Source organism: Zeugodacus cucurbitae, chromosome 2 (genome assembly GCF_028554725.1).
Source record: "Zeugodacus cucurbitae isolate PBARC_wt_2022May chromosome 2, idZeuCucr1.2, whole genome shotgun sequence".
NCBI lineage: Eukaryota > Metazoa > Arthropoda > Insecta > Diptera > Tephritidae > Zeugodacus > Zeugodacus cucurbitae.
This window is the reverse complement of record NC_071667.1, coordinates 13,449,030-13,464,995: the sequence shown is the minus strand read 5'-3', so window position 1 is coordinate 13,464,995 and position 15,966 is coordinate 13,449,030. Positions and strand designations below refer to the sequence as shown.

The 15,966-nt window shown below is 34.4% G+C and overlaps 2 protein-coding genes, 1 long non-coding RNA gene, 1 other non-coding gene and 1 pseudogene across 5 annotated transcripts; 3 read left to right on the top strand and 2 right to left on the bottom strand.

Annotated features, from left to right (window-relative positions):
• Nucleotides 1–4,533: 4,533 nt before the first annotated feature.
• On the bottom strand, nucleotides 4,534–4,607 carry Trnat-agu (transfer RNA threonine (anticodon AGU)). The gene has a single exon. It is a non-coding gene; the product is annotated as a tRNA-Thr (tRNA).
• A 114-nt stretch (nucleotides 4,608–4,721) lies between these two features.
• Nucleotides 4,722–5,966, top strand: LOC105219180 (attacin-A). The gene is made up of 2 exons (XM_011195155.3): nucleotides 4,722–5,276; nucleotides 5,334–5,966. Exons 1-2 carry the CDS (start codon nucleotides 5,107–5,109, stop codon nucleotides 5,731–5,733), a joined length of 570 nt encoding a protein of 189 aa, XP_011193457.1. The 5' UTR covers nucleotides 4,722–5,106; the 3' UTR covers nucleotides 5,734–5,966.
• A 1,897-nt stretch (nucleotides 5,967–7,863) lies between these two features.
• Nucleotides 7,864–9,454, bottom strand: LOC128921333 (uncharacterized). 2 transcript variants are annotated; one of them, XR_008470782.1, is made up of 3 exons: nucleotides 9,318–9,454; nucleotides 9,096–9,249; nucleotides 7,864–9,041 (listed from the first exon to the last, which is right to left on the bottom strand). It is a non-coding gene; the product is annotated as an uncharacterized LOC128921333 (long non-coding RNA). The 2 variants fall into 2 exon arrangements; XR_008470781.1 differs by having other exon boundaries at nucleotides 9,096–9,260; nucleotides 9,318–9,434.
• A 675-nt stretch (nucleotides 9,455–10,129) lies between these two features.
• Nucleotides 10,130–12,296, top strand: LOC105219190 (dynein regulatory complex subunit 5). Its single transcript, XM_011195165.2, has 6 exons — nucleotides 10,130–10,358; nucleotides 10,466–10,813; nucleotides 10,942–11,119; nucleotides 11,395–11,591; nucleotides 11,674–11,924; nucleotides 11,988–12,296. The coding sequence occupies exons 1-6, from the start codon at nucleotides 10,130–10,132 to the stop codon at nucleotides 12,156–12,158; spliced, it is 1,374 nt and encodes a 457-aa protein (XP_011193467.2). The 3' UTR covers nucleotides 12,159–12,296.
• A 1,455-nt stretch (nucleotides 12,297–13,751) lies between these two features.
• LOC105219189 (fat body protein 2-like) lies at nucleotides 13,752–15,573 on the top strand (annotated as a pseudogene).
• The last annotated feature ends 393 nt before the right edge of the window (nucleotides 15,574–15,966 follow it).

The following is a 15,966-nucleotide window of genomic DNA, read 5'->3' as shown; positions in this document are numbered from 1 at the left end:
AACTACCAAAATCCACAAAAAAAAACTTCGAGTTAGAGAATTTTCATTAAAAAATAATTTTTTTAAAAAACTTAAAATATCGATTTGTACACAGTTTTATTTATTTACTGGCAATTTTGTTTTTTTGCAGTTTGCTATCGTTTGGCTCTAGAGCGGCTCTCGTTTTGTTCACATAACGGTTGTTTGTAACACCCAAAACTAAACGAGTTAGATATAGGGTTATATATACCAAAGTGATCAGGGTGAAAAGTGGAGTTCAAATCCGAATGTCTGTCTGTCTGTCTGTCCGTCCGTCCGTCTGTGAAAGCTGTAACTTGAGTAAAAATTAAGATATCTTAATGAAACTTGGCACACTTATTTCTTGGCACCATAGGAAGGTTGCTTTCGAAAATGAGCAAAATCGGACCACTGCCACGCCCACAAAATGGCGAAAACCGAAAACACATAAAGTGCCATAACTAAGCCATAAATAAAGCTATGGAAATAAAATTTGGTATGAAGGATCGCACTATGAAGGGGCATATTTGGATGTAATTTTTTTGGGGAAGTGGGCGTGGCCCCGCGAATAGTTGACAACGAACGGTTAACCGAATAGTCGAATATGAGCGGTTAATGGAATAGTCGATCGGATAATCATCCGAATATTATTATTCGATTAATTCGGTTAGTAGATTAGTCGAATGCCAAGAGCTCAAGTTTATACCAAAAAATTTACGAAATTTCAGCTTATATTTCCGATGCGATGTAGCGATATATTATATATAAATATATGAATATGAATGATGCTATTTGGTGATGCTAATTTGCTCAACTTTCTACTATAATTACTGGTATTTTTTTCGCAATTAAAAACTAATTTATTTTGTTTTCTTGGAGTGAAAAATAATTTTCCATGTCTGAAAAATTAATTCCTCTTAAATGAATACAGGAAAAGAGTTCACGTTTTTTTTTTTTTTTTTTTTGATATTATTATAATTTTTAGTACATTATACATATAATATAATTATATATACATTAATATATAAATTCCTGGGTATATTAAATTGCGGGATTCGAGATTTATATTTACTCTATCTCCTATGAGATAAATTTAAAGTAAGACGACGACCCATCTGATCATTTGGGCATCAAATCCGATGGTTTTAAAAGGTAATTAAATGCTTCCAATTATGATGATTCGCGCTAAAGCAAATTTTTCTAAAAAAAAATTCAGGTCTACTTTTACGAGTTCCAAATAAGTTCTATATGTAGGACCTCACATAAGTCGTATTAGCTGTACCATTTTTGAAATAATCATTCATATATACCATTATTATAAATAATTGCACGTTCCATTTCAATAATCCATTTCATTTCGATGCAGTTAGTTATTTTTACAGACTATTAACAGTTAACATGCAACTAGTTTAGAATGTGCGACAAACGGAAGATGATCGTTTTAATGGCAACAATACTTTTGCTCCTTGCCATGATGCAAGAGAGCGACGGTGCCAAAAGAGTAAGAATCGACTCTTTTTCACAAATTCTCATCGATTGTGGTGAATAATTCTGTTCCTTTCAGCATCAAGTGATTGGACGATTTACGCGTCTTGTTTGCCGAGTTTATAATGAAGTCATTATACAATCCCTTAATTGCTCTTTGGTCCAGAATGGTATAACCAAAGAACTGATGTTAAATTTCGATATCAGAGGGACACAATCAGTAAGCAACATGAAATTAAAAAACAAATTTTTGGTTGATCGCTCGGGCACCATAACGAATTTTTATGACGTGGAAATGGACTTTTGTGAGGCATTGACAAAACGCTTTGAATTTTATATTTTCCGTATGTTAATAGAGGAGATAAATCGCACATCGAATTTGCCATTAAAATGTTCGTTCCGTGAAGTGAGTATTTTAAAATCATATCCCTACAATTTTGACATAAGTCCAACGGGTATTACTTAAATATTTTTTTTCAGAATGTTTTATATTACGTGCATAACTTTACGATCAGTTCGAAATATTTGCCACAATTTTTACCCAATATGGAATGGTCGTCATATCTTAATTTTACTGTTAATGACAGTAACCTGTTTGGAATGGATGTTTTTGGTTCGGTGATGCGTAAAAAGATATAGGCATTAATATAATAGATCTATATTAATTTATAATATATATCAATTAATTTTTTTGAATTCTAAAATTGTAATCAACTGAAAATAAATATATTATACGTGTATGTAAATAATACGTATTCTTGATTGTTAGAGGTTGGATAATCCTCACTAAATAGCTGAAAAGTGGAGGACGGAATACGAAAAATCTTGGTTTCGGTACGAAATTATTGTAGATAGTAGATATGGTAATTTGTTTAAGAGTCTCTATCGCAAACTTCAACTTCAGAATAGTTAATATCTTCAGACCTGTAATATTGAAAATAATAACTGATGATAATAGAAAAGGAAGGGGAAAAACATAAAAAACAAATTTTTTCCAAAATCGTCATAATGACATTCGAGAGATATCAGAGGCATATCTTGCAACCCACTATTGTCTACATTTTCTTTGATGTTTTATGTGTGAAATGGGTGCGGAAAGTGTCCGATGTACAAGGTTACTCTCTAAAATCGAAATATTTGCATTCGAAATTCGAAAAAATAGTCAGCGTTAGTCCCAATTGTAATATGAATAGATTTCGACTAGCAATACTCACGTGTCAATCGACATTTGCGACATTTACTTCCATTAAAAAAAATACTATTATTCATAAAAAATCAATATTTGTTATTTCCTCCCGCCTTTAAAATCTGTATGTGAATCATATATAAATTTGCATCACAAATCCGTTAGTCAAACATGTATCGTATTAATTCACCCTAAATGACTCCAACTACTTACATTTGAGTAAATGCAAAATGCATGCAACATATTGTCGAACATTGCCACAGATATATGTAGAAATGTATGTATAAGTGATAAAAAAATCAATTTTTTGGCTATACTCGTATGCCTACAGAGTCAGCGAAAAATGTAACCATTCTTTCAATATTTCATATCGTCAAACATGCCACACAAATTGCAGTCAGGACAACAGGTGGCCAACAGAACTTCTGTCAACAATGGCACTCATATTCTCCACTGTCACGGATTCCGTTGACAGCCTATCAATGCCGTAAAATGTACACAATGAAATGAAATGCATACCGCATACAATTGTTGAGAGAAAGGCAGTGAAAAAATGTGGCAAGTGAAAATGAAATGAAATAAAAAACAATTTGTCGTATTGTTTGTTGTCAATGGTTTTATTGTTGCAAGTGAACTTTTTGTTGCATTGTTGTCTTTTTGGTTATTTATTTATTTTTTTTTAATATTTTGTCTAACTAACTAAGTAAATGATAGCAGGTGTATTCATCAACGAGTTTGTTGCAATTTCGATTCATATCCCCACTACATGTTTGAGATCATATCTGATGTGTATAGACGTCAACCGGCCTGCATATCCGGAGGAAAAATTTCAAAATTTTCTATTTTTCCTGATTTGATTTGCGTTGGCATGGCTTTTGTATTTATCGATAACATCGGCTATAACTCCCATGCCGTACGTCTGCCATCGACGAACGACGATATGGAAGCAAGAATCATTTGGGAGCGTTTGCAATTCCTTCTGTTCAGATGTGGTTCAGATATGAAGAGTAAGCGACAAAGAACGTCAAGAAGAAACATATACAAATATAGTGTTAATACGAGAATATAACACTATATATAACAGAATATTGGACCTTTTGCGAAATTTTTATAATTGACAGTTCTTCTAATGAAAGTAACCTCGACAAAATGTGATAAAAATGTGACAAATTAAAAAATATATTGTGAAGAAAATAACCTCAAATGCTGTGAAAAGCATTCGCCAGCCTCATACCATAGGATAAATTTCGACATTAATCTTATTCTTCTTAGCCGTTTATCTACTCCCGATAATATTTATTTGGAAAATTGTATTTAGTGTCGCTAATTAGATATTTTTTCAATGACTAATATAATACGTTATACTAGCGGACCTGACAGACGTTGTCCTGCATGATATTTCAAGCTATTAGGATATTACAAAAAGTATGATATGAAATATACTTAATAAATTTATTGGAATTAATATATACAATACATACATATGTAGTTGGATTGAAGATTTGATATACCGACAGTAGCGACATTCAATTATAAAAAATTTCTCAATCAAAAACAATTTTATATACTTTTAGGCGATTTCTATACGATAGCGATGGCGCCTATTTTTTGGACAATATAAAACATAAAAAAAATTTATAAATTTAAAATTAATTAAGTAGTACACTTAAAAATTAAATTGAACCGAATGATCGAATCCACCTGAAGACACACAAAAAAATGAATTTAAATCGGTCCAGTCGCTTAGGAGGTGTTCTATGAGATACACACGAACAAAAGCATTTTATATATAAAGATAATATATTATAAAAAATGTCGGTGGTTTTGAATTATATTGCTATAATTATTTATACCAATTTCCACGAAGGCCCCGGCGAGATTCGAACTCACGATCTCCTGTTTACTAGACAGGCGCTTTAACCAACTAAGCCACGGCGCCATATTGCCTCCGACCCCGAAACGAGCGAAGCAACAACGCTAGGAATTGTAAGAGCATGAGATATAAGCAGATCAATAAAGAGAAAAATATAACAAAAATGTGATAATAAATAAGTGTCACTGCAGTTAACATACTTTAAAAAATTGATTTTTTAATGGTCCGATCGTAGCATTAATAACTTCAAAACAGTTAAATTTGTCGATTTAGGTTATAATTTGCAAAAGAGCAAAGAGAAGAGCAAGTCAACACTGATATTAAAAAAAAGTTGTTGCTTGTATTGTTTATGTATGTAAACATCTGCGTGTAAGCAGTCAAAAGAGAAAAGGAAAAAAAGGAAAAGAAAATTGCATATAAAAGAATGTAAAAGGATGTAACAACAGGCATTAGAACAGTTCCAAAGAAGACACCAAAACAAGCAAGTCCAACAATATTTTGCAATAAAATTTAAGTAAATTATCGCTCATTTCAACGAAATTCCATAAATATTTGTGTAAACTAAATGGACATTAGCGGTAGTAGATCAATGAATCTCCCACTCGATCAAGAGCTCATCGTACAAGCGTCGAAAACTTTTGGTGACAAAAAATGTAATGCTACGACTGGCGCTTTTGTAGCTGGCAATATGCACGGTGACCCTGGGACGGTAGGTGTATACGTCGAATTAATGGGGTAAGAACACAATATTATATCAAATATTTTGTTTACAATACCGAAATGAAATTTTAGTGAAGGTAACAGCTTGTCAGTGCAACTATCGAATACTGTTAAATTTTTTCGACAAATATCTGGTGGCTTTGGTACAGAGGTATTTAATAATGGCACACACATTATGACTTGCGACGGAAAGTACTCGTTCATAAAGTTGTTAAATGGCAGGAAATTAAGTCGTGAAAGTTTTGGTTTAGGTTATAAACATGTGAAAGGTCACAATGGCCATTTAGCCATCTCTCAAGTAGGCGATCACAATCTTTTCACCTTTGATGTGTCAGCCAAAGCCAAAGTCTGGAGCTCAGCGGATAATGCCACCACTGTGGAATTAACTGGCAATATAACGTACTATTTAAGTGGCCCATTTGCGGGTTCAAAAAAGTTCGGTGGTGGCTTAGGATTCACACATCGTTTTTAGATTGGAAACTTGGAGAATTTTACGAGATCACTGGTGTTTAGGAATATTATGTTATTTTTTTATGTTACTTCGTTGTGTTTAGAAATTTGTTGTATATTTTTGTTATTTATTATAAAATATACATACATATTTACTAGTATTGTTAATAATTTTTTATCTACATATTTTTATATTCATTTAAATGCAATTTAAATAAATATTAAAAATATTTTTTAACAATTTTACAAAATTTATTAATTTCCATTTATTCAATATTTTTATTTAAATATGCTCCAAAATTAAAATGCAGAAACTCCGACATTAACGAAGGTGGTTCGAAACAACAGAAGTGGCTTTCTGTGGAATCAATAGGTTAACATTATAAATATGCTCTGCAAAGATAGTAGGTTCCCAGTGCCCGTCTATCTTTAAAACTAGACTAACCTCGTCGGAAAATTCGCCGTGAATTATTGCGAGATAAATACAAATTTCTCAAAAACTTTAGACCGTCCTGAATAAGGCATATAACAGGTGCATGAAATGAGCAATTATTTTAGATTTTACTCAAAAGGATTTTAATACATGTTATTATAGTTAAGTGAAAATGAAGATAATTTCACATTTAATTTACGTATTCAAACGAAAAAATTTAGATGAAAACTTTTATCCAGCCTGAGTACACTCAAAGTCATAAGAAAAAGCTAAGAAGAAAGCTCTTACCCACGTATCCGCATGAGTACTATCAATTGAGAAAAAATTAACATAACAAAGCGATTTACACACTAATAAACGTTTAGACTTGTCATGGATAAGAGCAAAGCGCATAAAAATAAGCGACCAAAGTTCCATGTTTCCGCCCAAGATAATCGACAAAGAAAATTGTCCGACACGACAAGTTGATTATGACCATAATTACATGACATAAAGCTGCGATTATCTGCCACCAAAGAAAAGTATAAAGGCAAGAAATTTGCATAAGTACAACGAGCGGCAATAAGCAGTTCACAACAAGCAAAGAAAGCAATGCTTAAAGCCACCAAAAGAGTACTAAAGCCACAAATTGGTTATTTAGATTTTGGAAGAAGCTACGCATTATACTTTTAAGAATGCAGATTAGGTAGAGAGGTATTCGCCACCCATTGGTTTTGCTACTTTTATGTACATAGTGCATAAGTGATTTGCAGACTCTAAATATATAGGACTTTCGTATTTATTTTTGAGCTTTAAATACCGCTGTTGGCTTTCATCGAAATTCCGTGAGCAACGGCAAATAAAAGCACAATGAAATCTGTAAAGGTGTGTTGGCTTATTGCTGAGATTACGCCAGCTGACATGACAAACACGAAATCGAAATTAAGTTTCCATGTACAAGCAATTCAGCTTGTGGAAAAGTCAATAGCAACCACTACTTTTGCAGCTTAACGTGTTTATTTTGCACACCTTCAAGTGATGAGCCATTTTTCATGGCTTAACAGCGACAATATAATCAAACTCAACTGCCAAACCGCCAAGTAATAAATTATGTGCTGTTTTTGTTATATTCGGCAGCAGAATAATATTATTATTATTACGCCGTCTTGTCGGGCAGCCAACTCGAGCAGCAACAGCATTGGCGTTGAAATCCTTCGCATAAAATTAATAACGCCGATGAATTTTCATGATGTGCATTATTATTGCCAAATTATACACCTTATGAGGCACATAGTGCACAAAAAAAAGCATAACCGAAAATAGCTGAGGTGTCCTATAAGACACATATTTCAAAACATTATATGCCAGCGCAGGCGGAACTTGCAAGGACAATGGCAAATTCCACGTTTTCTTCAATGGTTTTTTATTATAACTTACATATTTTCTAAGTTGTTGTTGTTGTTTTTGGTGTTTTTTTTTAATGTGGTTACAATTTTTATGCAAAGCAATTTATTTTGAATTATTTTTATGGCACTTAACATATCCGTTGCGTAAGCATATTATGATGCAGAGGCCAATTTGAGCACATTGCTCTGGGAAGGACAACCTATACACATAAATTTTACTTGTAAATATGTATATTAAAAAGTGTAAGGAATTTAAACTCACCACTTAGAGCACGTTCAGCCGTTGGAATTTTTAAATAACGCTTACCTAGAAAAAAATGTAGAAAAAGCTGAGTGTTAGTGAAAGTTATTCTTGTAGGCTAAAAATTGAAATATCTTAATGAAATTTGATACACTTATCGGACTATACATTTTCAAGGCCCCATGTGAACATGAACATAAGGACCTCAGTGCTTCGAATAATTTTCTTACCGAAAATATAAGTAAGTAAATTGTGAGGGAATATTTTCCTTCTAATAATATGTCTCCGTGCCAAAATGAGTTAAATCGTAACTCTTCCTAGCTTCCATATACCTAATATTTGGGGTTTCAAACTTTCATTTGACTTTTTGCCATATATGTATATCGGTTAATATGTGAGATATATCAGCAACATTTAGTGAACATACAATCTTGGATAAAATGTAGGTCAAAACTAGTTGGAATCGGTTCATGTATTACCCAGTCCCCCCTATACTATTATATATACACAGATTTTTTTCCTAATGGACTTTATGCCGAATGTGTGGGTCAAATTGTGTGTTATATTAATAAAATTAAATAAATAAATTGCGAGAGCATATGATGTTCCGAACTTAGCCCTTTTTTATTAATTTTAAGTTTACAGTAATCCCTGCTTAAGTGCCACTGGTAAAAATTTGTAAGCACTTAAGCGGGATTTTTTTTTTACCTTCCCGCTTAAGTGCCTCGAGATATTTACCAAAAATTTGCTCAAATATCTCGCCCTACTATTTCTCCAAATTTCACATTTATTTAATACATCAATATGACATTAATAATACTAACACTCAATTCATTAAATGATTGTTTAATTGTGGTTAAACAAGTTAGTAATTCTTTTCGGATGAAAATTTTGAAATCTTATTTTAAAAAGCTTTTCTTCTAAATTTTCAACTTCATCTCCTTCAAAACTGTTGCACTCCAAACATTTTTTGACAATGCTCAGCGCATTCATTGTTTCTGCAAATGAAGGTGGTGGTGAAGAGGTGATATTAGTCAAAGAAGATTCCTCTGAAGACTGACAGACTTGGTTATCTTCATTTAATACACATTCTACGATTTCATCAGTAAGTACCAAAACAGTTGACATTATTATCGCAAGCGACATATTCCAGAACATCTTCTATTTCCAGGGGAATATCTATTGTACCGATTACTTCCTCAATACAATCAAGTCGATTTCTATCAGATTGAAATCCTGACTTCAAAATTATGGGAAAAAGTAAATTGAAACTGTAGAAAATTGTACGTATGAATGCCGTGTACATACAATGTTCAAAGTATTACCTTTCTGAAACAATTTTTAATAGTTTCGGTTGTAACAAGCCACCATGCTCGTTTTATATAGGTGAGAACATTGGGAATTGAAAGTGAGTTTAAAAACTGTCTTGTTGACTCGCCTTTCTCGATCGATAGTATCTGTTTTCGTATCAAAATTTGCCTAAAATGATTCTTGAAGCAGTGAATTACTCCTTGAGCAAGAGGTTGTAACACTGAAGTTGTACTTACTTGGTGGCAAGAATTCTATTTTGACATTTTCCAAACTCAACCCATTAACTTTGTGACAGGCAGCGTTATCAACAACTAACAATACCTTCCTGTTTTGCTTCCCCATTTCACGATCGAATTCTTTCATTATCATTGACCACAATGAGCCTGTCATCCATGATTTATTTATCTAATAGTATGGCACAGGAGATACTTTCCCCTTAAAACACCATGGAAAACCAAGAGTTCCATCAGCGTTACAAATAAAAATAAAAGTTAGGCGTGCCTTTTGTGATTTTGACATCCTCTATACAGAAGGTTCCATTTGGCAAGGCGTTGTAGAATAGTTCGCTTTCGTCAGCGTTGAAAATATTACATGGTTCATAATATTTTAGTCTATCTTTTAAGACTGAATCTCGAAAAATTCCTATCGGCGCGTGATCTGCATCAGCTACCACGCCTTGTAATCTTTTATATCGGAATTTCTCTCTGCGTTGCCAATGCCACAACCAACCACTAGATGGTTCAAAGTCGCTTTCCATTTTATTTGCAAAGTCCATAGCTTTCTGTAAAATTTGAGCACTAGAAATTACCGCGTTCGCCACTCTTTAGTAGTTGTAGGGTTGTACCATTGCACTTTTTAGTTCTTTTTTCACATTTATCATGGCAACCATCACATTTATCACGTTGCCTTAGTAATGCGACCGCTTACTGCCACCCATTCAAACTGAAACTGTTTATTTGCGACGCATAAACAAATAGAATACTTTCCTCTGGATTTTAATCCAACACGTTGAGTAAAAACAATTTTTCAATTAACATAAAATCAAATAATGAATTTTTCATATGTCGAATTTCCCTGCACACTCCCACTGAATACCTTTAAAGCTAACTTCAGTGCGAACGACGTGATACTACCACGATTGCATGACAAATCCCTGGATGTCGGCAATGGCCAGCAGACAAGAGATAACGACGGCGGTGGCAGGCAACAGCAGCGACCAAATCAACCGGAATCGTTGCGTCATTTGGCACTCGATGCCATCATTGCCAATTGGAATGGTAATAATTTCATTATGAATACAAGTAGCATATTTAAATCCAAATAATATATCGCTTATATGCGTGTGTTCTTATATATGCATGTATTTGACTACACTTCCTGCCAGACAATCCCATCTTCGAGGTGTTGACGCGACAAGAGGATCGCAACTACATACTTGCCCACCTGGATACACAGTTGCCGCTTAAGTTGCTCAGCGCACGCATACGTGACGATTTCTTTTGGCGCCGCTGTTGTCAGCAACGCTGGAAGCCACACCATCACTCGAACGGGCTGTCACAGACGCAGCCATGGATTAGCATCTACATGCAGCGACATCTGCAGGAGTTCATCGAATGCGTGGAGACGTGCGATTACGAACGGGAGCAAATGCAGGCGATATTGAACATTTGTGCACCATATGTAAATCAACTGGAGTTGAAATATTTGAAACCGGCCGCAGATGGACGTAATGGTGAGTGGCGCTGTTGGAGAGCAGTAGGCGGTGTCGAGTGAAGTTCTCGCCACGTTGAAAGGCAACAAATGGCAAGTGTATTAATACTATTTATTGTGTAACGTCTTGCTTTTGTCTTAACAACACAGATCACATTCCACTCGATTTCATATTGAGCAACTTGCCCGAATTGCAAACGCTACGCTTGACTTACGCCACCAAGACGGTGGGCAGTCAGTTTTGTCTGGGCAGCAATACACTTTCACAGAAAGACATAATCACCCTGTCACGTGGCTTGAGTCAGTGCCATGAGTTATGGGCATTGTGGTAAGCATTATCTTGCTTTTGGATGCAGATATTGGAATAGATACAGAGTGTGCCAGCCTTTAGGTTGGAATGGGAATTTTGAGTAAATCCGCAGAGGAAATCCTGATTATCAGGTAGTATAAACTCTTTTACCACGCTTCAACTGAGTGCTTCACACAAATTCACTAAATATTTACATACCGCAATAAATGTTGACGCACCCTGTACATTCCAAGCCTGTATATATGTGCGTTTATTTGAGGTTTCTTAATAACTCTCCTTATTTCTTGTGTCAGCTTTCATAGCACTAAGCTCGAATCTTATCAACTTTCATTTTTGGCGCGTGCTTTGGACAAGGGTTGCCACAAACTCACTACTTTGTCCATAATACATTGTGCAGTACGCGATGCAGGTATTAAAGGATTCTTGAGCGCATGCAATAAGGAGTCATTTAACACACTGGAAGTGCTGGATTTAACGGATAATCGAATATGTACGTTGCGTAATGATTTCGAATTAATCTTTTAATTTTTTAATAACCCTAATTTATGAAAAATCTTTTTTATTTCAAACAGCGTCAGAAGGTGCCTATGTACTCAGCTGCACCATGAAAGGACTTTCGCTGCGTAAGCTAATTCTTCGCATGAATCCCATAGAGAGTGACGGTGCCGCTGCTATATTTTCACTTTTGTGCGATTTGTCTGTGGAGATACTAGACATTAGTGGTTGTTCTATTTGTAAATCCATAACGAAACTCTTCATGCAGTTAATCATAAAACATAAGTCTTTAGTGAGCATCGATATATCAAATAACGATCTAGGCGAGGTATTCTTAGATAACAACAAAACAAAAACATGCAATTTGAATAAAAATATTTTGTTCTTCTAGGAATTCGGTAAGCAACTTTACAAGATCATCGGTTTCAATAAGATTCTGCAGTATTTGGATTTGCGCAACACGGGAATCAGCTTAGAGTTAAGAAATAATATAAAAGGTGTTCTAGAAGTCAATAAACTGAAAACTAAACCATATCTGAAAACAATCGTAAAAAATATGTAATAAAAGAAAAAATTTGGGAACACGATACTTTGCATATTTTAAGGATTTTGCTTTTTAGGAACTTAATGCTGGAGGTTGGAGTCACGTGTAGAAGTTTACGTAAGTTAGGTAAGTTTCTGACTGCCATTCTCTTGAAAGTGGCCAGGAACGATTCTTCTGCATATGACTCAAGCAGCTCACGTCTCAGATCAAGTAGCAAACAGTCATCCGTTTGGAGGTGAGCTAAAGTGAGAAAGCGAAGCTCGCTTCTGCGGTTATGCGTAGGGTTTGGGACCTACCACATAAAAAAACTTCCCCAATGAAAGACCAAACAGAACCTCGGGTGAGTCAGCGAATAAAACGCCAGCGGGTGCGCAGGCTGGATCATGTTGTTCGATTACCAAATTTACTAACAGTATAACCGAACTCATCATTCACAGTGGCTTAATTTAACATTGGTTTATACGAGGTCATTTACTAATACGTTCTTCATTTGTGTCAGTGTGGGCTTGGCGTCATGGTTTAAGGGGTTACATGGTTATTTTTATTTATTTGCTTATTAGTTTCTACAACATCCCAAGAATATTATCCTAAATTTTCAAGTTGAACCGAATAATAGTTTCGGAGATACAGCCTTTGGAAAGTGTGCGGTCCAAGTCAGGTAATTATTGTTACTCAAAACATTCAACGCATTTTTCTCGGAACCGTTTTTTCAAAAATCGGTTGTCAAATGTTTTCGAAAACTACTCAACCGATCTTGATGAAATTTTGCACAGGTGTTCGAGATACAATTTACTAGTGCTTGAACGAAGGATTTTTATTCTTTAATGTGTGTGGTAAGTAATGAGTAAACATACAAATTGCGCTTTTTTAAGAGCGCAAAGTAAAAATACACACAAGTATATTTCGTTAGAATATCCATTGTAGGGCAATTCTAAAAAAATACAAACTGTATCCATAATGTGTATATGTATATGTACTTGGTCCCCGATAGATGAAGTCAATTAATATTATTTAGGGGAAGGAAGAAGGGAGTTTAATTTGCTCTAAAGAAAAATAGCATGATTGTGTAGGCTTTTGGTAGGAACATTGAAATAAATACATCACTAGTTGGAAAATATATTCTATCACCCTTCGATAAACCTAAGATAAACATAAGTGATGGAATAATCTTTCTAGTCTTTCTAGATTTTAATGATTTTAGATTTAATAATTGATATCTATACTATAAGATTTACAACAGATCCACTAGAAAAATACCCATAATAAATGAGACAAATATCATGGATAACTAAAATAACTTAATTTGTCTTCCCCAATTAAATCATCCATCTTTTAATTATTTGTAATATGTATACATATTTTTATCTAATTTCTATCATATGTTGAATAGAAGAACAGTTTAAACCCCGCTTGTAAAATCAGTTTAGCAGCTATGTCTAGTGGTAAATTATTATTTTTTTTTAATAACGCATACACGTGTCGCTTCAAATATCAGTTATCTGTAGCTCTAGTGGCAGTTATTAACAGAGAAAAAGTAAATACAACAGTTGTGCACAACTGTGCAAACTGAGACCAAGCAACGTCTTATTTGTGATTCACTGATATTTGACAAACAGTTTGTAAAACCAACAGTTAGCGGACGCAAGCAGTACTTCTGATTTAAATAGAATTTAATTAAATAATTTAATTAATTTAAATTTAAATTCAAATTGCTTTTTTGAAAATGAATCTTAAAGGCAAACATGTGATTTATTCAGGAGGTTTTGAAGGCATCGGCCAAGCTAGTGTCAAAGAATTCCTTTAAGTGGTGCAAAGGTAAAATTTTGCAATGTAGGAACCGTTTATTCGATTATAGTCTATTAAACTAATGTTATCGAGAAAATACACAAAGAAAGATTTTATTATTTTTATCTAGATAATATTTTTTATTTGACTTGACTAGTACTCGAATTAAGTAATTCGGTTATTTTTTACACTTTTCACACACCGTACTGTTCTTATTTTAACAATTATTGAACTTAACTTTTATTATAGTTATATACTCTTATATTGTATATATTACTCTCGGTGAGGTGAGAATAAAAAAGCAATGATGGAGTTTAAAAGCCCTGGCGCCTGGCGCCCAAATTGATTTTATACCGGTGGATATGACGAAAAATCAGAGCATTACAACGGCCTTTAAATCGGCCGTAGACAAAATGGGACATTTTGACGTTCTGGTCAATGTTGTGGTTCAATTATAGATAAAGAAATTAAACTAACAATCGAAATTAACTTGGTAAGTTATATTGTTTTAAAAACGAGTTGAAGTATTTCTTAGAAACAATTAATTCTCCATTTTACCTCTCTAGTTGGGTCTAATCCATAGCACCCTTGCTGCGCTTCCTTATATGGATAAATCCAGTGGTGGTCGTGGTGGTATAATTGTAAACATTTCATCAGTTGCTGGTTTGGATTCATCTGCAATATTTCCAATTTATTCGACAGCTAAGCATGGTGTTACAACTTTTACCCGCTGCATGGCGGTTGGTATCGAAATGTTGCTTATTTTTATTCTCTCGCAACAAAAGTTGCTAAAGAGAGTATTATAGTTTTGTCCACATAACGGTTGTTTGTAAGTCCTAAAACCAAACGAGTTAGATATATGGTTATATATACCAAAGTGATCAGGGTGACGAGTAAAGTTCAAATCCGGATGTCTCTCTGTCCGTCCGTGAAAGCTGTAACTTGAGTAAAAATTGAGATATCTTAATGAAACTTGGAACACGTGTTCCTTGGCACAAGTTTTCAAGGCCCCATACATGTATCGAGGACCACAATGCTTCAAATAATTTTTTTTACCGAAAATATAGGTAGGTCTCTCAAATATTTTGAAGAAATTCAGATGGAATATTTTTCTTCTAATATTTCGCCGTGCCAATAATGAGTGAAGTCGGCTCATAATTACCCCTAGGTCCCATATACCTAATATTAGGGTTTTCAAACTTTCTATGGACTTTATAACATATATATGTAGTCTTCTTACTGATGCTGGTCCCCTTTATTCCTGGAAATTAGACTGCATTCTCCTCTTTGTTGCGTTTTTAAAACAAAACAATACTTTTAACAATAAAATAGGAATTTAACTTTATTCAGCAAATGATAAAAAGTGAAAAGTTGAAAAATACAAATAAAACAACTTATTTAAAATGAAACTGTCCACGCGCACGAAGTGGTAGATATCACGTCACCGTCCAGAATGATTCGTAGAACATACTCGAACGCAAGCGCAGCGTTCTGACGCTTCGTTCAGTTTCGTCTTTTTTTCGTTCGGTCAGTGTTGTAGGTCGCATTTTCGTTAAAATATCTGTTCTCATATTTCTATATTTCGTTCGGCTTAGTGTTGAAGGTCGTATTTTCGTTAAAGTAAAGTTATTAGTTATTATTAATGTATCTGTTCTCAAAGTCTTATTTCTACATATATGTCGTGGGTCAAATTGTGTGTTATATTCATGAACTTAGCCCTTCCTTACTTGTTTATCCAAATACTCGTTTGTTTTTATGTAGATTTACACGATACGAATAGCTAGCTACCACTATTACAAGGGAAGGTGCCTCTGCCCAGCTGGTTGATGTCCTCATACGACTTAAGGCTGACATCACCGCCATCCAAGAAGTGCGATGGACGGGACAAGGACGGAAGAAGGTGGGTCCTTGTGACATCTACTACAGCGGCCATATAAAGGAGCGCAAATTTGGTGTTGGATTTGTGGTGGGAGAGAGACTCCGTCGCAGAGTCCTGGCATTCACCCCGGTGGATGAACGTCTAGCCACAATCCGCATCAAA

Bases quoted from the DNA above. Each gene is read 5' to 3' on its own strand.
- LOC105219190 (XM_011195165.2), top strand. From the start codon at position 10,130: ATGAATTTTTCATATGTCGAATTTCCCTGCACACTCCCACTGAATACC. The intron at 10,814-10,941 runs GTGAGTGGCGCT...TTAACAACACAG, and splicing joins GGCCGCAGATGGACGTAATG to ATCACATTCCACTCGATTTC. The intron at 11,592-11,673 runs GTACGTTGCGTA...TATTTCAAACAG, and splicing joins TTTAACGGATAATCGAATAT to CGTCAGAAGGTGCCTATGTA.
- LOC105219180 (XM_011195155.3), top strand. From the start codon at position 5,107: ATGGACATTAGCGGTAGTAGATCAATGAATCTCCCACTCGATCAAGAG. The intron at 5,277-5,333 runs GTAAGAACACAA...ATGAAATTTTAG, and splicing joins GTATACGTCGAATTAATGGG to TGAAGGTAACAGCTTGTCAG.